Source organism: Equus quagga, unplaced genomic scaffold (genome assembly GCF_021613505.1).
Source record: "Equus quagga isolate Etosha38 unplaced genomic scaffold, UCLA_HA_Equagga_1.0 HiC_scaffold_241_RagTag, whole genome shotgun sequence".
Taxonomy (NCBI): Eukaryota; Metazoa; Chordata; class Mammalia; order Perissodactyla; family Equidae; genus Equus; species Equus quagga.
Genome location: NW_025793264.1, coordinates 47,951 through 52,119, shown reverse-complemented (window position 1 = coordinate 52,119; position 4,169 = coordinate 47,951). Strand labels below are relative to the sequence as shown.

The window sequence follows — 4,169 nt, the reverse complement described above, 5'->3', positions numbered from 1 at the left end:
CCTTCCCCCTCTCCTTGTTCCTCCCCTTCCTCTTCCTCCATCCCTTTGTTTCTTTCCACCTGATGGCCTTGTTCCCTCTCCTTTTGCTCCTGTTCCTCCTCCTCTTCTAGGTCTTTCTCTTCCTTACCCGGGCTCTCACCTTCTCCTCTCTTGTCCTTCTCCTCCTCCCCATCCTCCCTTTGCCTCTGCTCCACTCCTGAATTATGTCCTCCACCTTCAGGCACATCCTCTGCTTCGTCCCCTGACTTTCCCTTGCCTTCACTCACCTCTGCGCTGTCTGAAAGGTCATCTGACAGGATCTCTGCTTCCTCCTCCTTTCCTCGAGGCACCTTCACGTTTTCCTTACTTGCCTCTACTTCTTCCTCCTCTACTTCACTCCCATCTGAATCCTCTGCTCCTTCCTGTTCTTCTGGGATCTCTGACAAGCGGTCACACTTAAAATCATATTTTTCCATGAATCTGCATATTTTGTGTTCAGTCTCTTCCTCATGTCCTTGTTCAATAAATTTTCTGCTATACCACAAGTTTTGGTCAGTTTCCACTTCATCATCCTCTTCCTCTCCACTACTAAATTCTACCGACTCAGGCTGATCGAAGCCATCACCCTGCTGACTTTCACTTTCACCTTCCAAGTAACTGTCTGACTCCTCTAAAGATTCACTGTCACAAACCACATCTTGCTTGTTCCTTTTACTTTTCTTAATAAAATATTTTTCTTCATCCTCAACATTAAAGTCTCTATTTGGTATGTTATCAAAGAATGCATTAATATTTTTAATATTCTCTTCACTTTTTCTTATATTCTTCAGTCCTGACATTTTAGCCAGGTTAGTTTCCTTTTCAGGGACTACTTCTTCTGCTTTTGAACCCTTCTGACTGTGTCCTCCATAACTTTTCTTTATTTTCTTACCACCACATGGATAAAGACTATGCTTACTTTCACGCCTACATATCTCTCCCTGCAAACCCTGTGCACTGGTGTTGGACTGAGATCCAGCCTGGTCTGAGTCATCACTTAGGTCCTCATCTGGAAATGCTTCCATACTCATAGTTGTTTGAATCATGTATGTTCCTCTTGCCAAAAACTGTCTATATGGTCTCCCTTCTTGCACTTTTTTGGGTATCGCTTCACTTTCAGATTCATTACTATCATCAGTTTCAGTATGTGCTGTATCATGCTTCAGTTCCTCAAGTTTTTCTTGTTTCTGTAAATTTTTGAAGTAATCGTCATACTACTATTAGTTGACAAAGGTAACTTATCTACTACAAAATACTGCCAATATTTTGCATTATTATAAGTTTCACTAGGAGAATAATACTATCCAGTTTTACCAGACATTTTGCTCAGATTTTGTTTTCTTTGGGGATAATTTATGCCACTCTCTCAGTCTATGGTACATCTAATTTTGATTTAGTAACAGGTACCTGTGTTTAACTTACAAATTCTTACTACCTGCCTTAAATTTGCCATTACTCACAGTACCATCAATATTTATTCTCTGCCTCTTTTCTTAATCTGAATCAATTCCTAAATATAATACATTCCCAACTGATTTTGCAAAATACTGCTAAAAAATGTACACTTCCCTTGCATGCAGTGCAGTCCAGTTTAATTTTTTCTATCTTCTCTATTGTTTTGATTGTCAAATTTTGATTGGTCTTTTGATTCCATAAAATTTACAAAATTGAAGAAAATAAATGAAAATATCAAATTTTTAAAAATTTGAAAAAATGAATAGCTTATTTCTAGGGAAAAAGTCTGAAATGAAAACTACAAATGAAATCTTTTTATTGGTATACTAAATAATAATATATTTGTCTTTTCAAAACAAAATCTTTGAGTTGACCCTCTTTTATCCATTATATTCTTTAATTATAATAATTTGCATACATGAAAAAAATCACTATGAGGAAAAAATACTTAAGGTAAAATGTAAGGTCTTCATAAAAACTATGAAATTAAACATTGAGATTTGAATGCTACATTAAGAATATGAAAATAATTTCCTGCTGGACAAAATAAGGCAAAAATCAAATTTTTGACCTAAATTCTACAAGGTAATGGGTTGAACTATTTAATGACTTTGGGTTTCTGGATAGGAAAACCTCACTAACTCAAGTTTTATAAATTGTGATGAGCGCCAGGCCTGGGAAGAGGTCATTTTTTGCTGAAGAAATTACGAAAAGAGCATAAGTTAAAAATTAATATATAAAAATAGTATAATAAATCTTTTTTTATTTGCTAAAGTAGGCCTGGTAGGGCTTCTACCTAAAAGGACCATGTGAAGTATAAAATACATATCAGTTTAAAAGGAAGTGCATTCCATATGAACAAGAGTGGTAGTTTAGACTGAAATTATCCAATATGGTACCTACTAGCCACTTGTGGCTATTGAGCACTTGAAATGTGTCTGGTTCCCACTGAGATATGCTATAAATAAAATACATACCAGATTTCAAAGACTTTTTACCAAAAATAGAATGCACAATATCTCATTAATAATTTCCATACTGATTATATGAAATGATAATATTTTACCTACTGTGGGTTAGTAATAATAAGATGTATTATTAAAATTAAAAAATAAAATAAAAAATGAATAAAAGGAAGTGGTGTTCCTTTTCTGTTTGTTCTAGGTCCTATTCTTTAAAAAGTCATGATTCTTTCAAGAGCCCTAGGAGAGACAGAGGCCCAGTTGCCAAAAATGATTTCTAAGTACGTGCCTTTATTTCCCTAGCACAATAAGGAAGCACAGAAGAGGCAGAGTCTAAGACGAGAGGAAGGAAAGACAGAGGAAAGATGTCTGCTTGTAAGTATAGCCAGTCAATAAGTCACTCAGCATTCACTGAACTTCCACAACTGTGTTAGGAAAACAGCTCTCCTATATTCAAAAGGAATACTGTTATTCACCATGCCTCTCAGTAAAATATAGATAGGACTAATGAGGATTGGAGCTAAATTTTTATAATTTAGAAAGATTCTCTCACATTTCAGTGACTTTGATTTTAAGGATATTTTAGCTTAACAATGTGGCAAAGGCACTAGAAAAATAAACAATGTTTTCTATCGCCTTCTTCCTTCAATTTACGTTTCTCCAATTTATTTTTCTAACCCCAAACCCCTCATCCTTTCACCCTACTGGTGTTAAAGCCAGGAAAAGCAAAGAATTTTAGGGCAGGCAGGCCTTTATCTCTCCAGGGTCGTGAAAACCACAGACTATTCCTTCCTCTTGCTATTCATTTGTTATTCAAGTCTCTCTCTATCACCCCTGCAGTTTCCAACTAACTTCTTCCAAACGTTTAATCTTGTTTTTATGCTATCAATTCCTTGACAAATTAAAGCTCATTCTAAACATTGGAAAAGCAACTATCAAATATTCTCACAAAATTTTAGAGCTAGAAAAGATGTTAATATCATCCTGTAAGGTCAGCAAAGTAACTTACCCAAAGTCATACTCAACCGAAGTCTGAGAGCCACTCTTACGATAAACAGTAGCCTCTAACAATACTTACAAACTGTAATAATAATCTTTTGCCTTGATGGTAAGAAAGCATGGCTATTATGACTTGTTAGTGACTCCAAAGAGCAAATTTCATCAATGAAATTCTGTCACTCTAGTTGCATCACGGAAAATACATACCAACCAAACAAGCCCAAATGGAGGCTATCTACCTTGCATTCCTCTGTCTTCTAAATTCTAAAGTAAGTGAATGCTTACCTTTCTTATGTTCTTTCCAGAAACCTTTCAAGAAAACAAAACAATTTAAACTGTTCTTACCCACCATAATGAAAATTACTCTCAATATACCTTTTGTTTCTGAATTGGCAATAATTTTAATGACTTGTTATTGGAATTCAGGCTCATCATATGTGTCTGAAATAAATAAAAAAAATTATGTTCTAAAAGGAATAAAGACTATATATGAGGTTACATATTTATGCATTCTAAACATTTAAACAGTTCAGGTAGTAATATAATCAACTCTTAATTGGATACTTCTGATGTGAGGATCAAAATAAATGTTATTGTATGTAACCTATACCTCAACAAAGCTGATTTAAAAATAATAAAAAAATGAAACCAAAACAAAAAAAAGCTTTTTTATGCATATAGCAGTATAGGAAGTACATATACACATAGACACACACAAATACATGATGAACTAAA

At 34.6% G+C, this 4,169-nt stretch overlaps 1 protein-coding gene across 1 annotated transcript in view; it reads right to left on the bottom strand.

The window, feature by feature from the left end:
• RPGR (retinitis pigmentosa GTPase regulator) overlaps positions 1–4,169 on the bottom strand; it is a 54,524-nt gene that overhangs the window by 22,175 nt on the left and 28,180 nt on the right. The window contains exons 8-9 of the mRNA XM_046649070.1: positions 3,810–3,901; positions 6–1,205 (exon numbers count right to left, since the gene is read on the bottom strand). Coding sequence (XP_046505026.1) covers positions 6–1,205; positions 3,810–3,901 — 1,292 coding nt within the window. The remainder of the gene's footprint in view (positions 1–5; positions 1,206–3,809; positions 3,902–4,169) is intronic.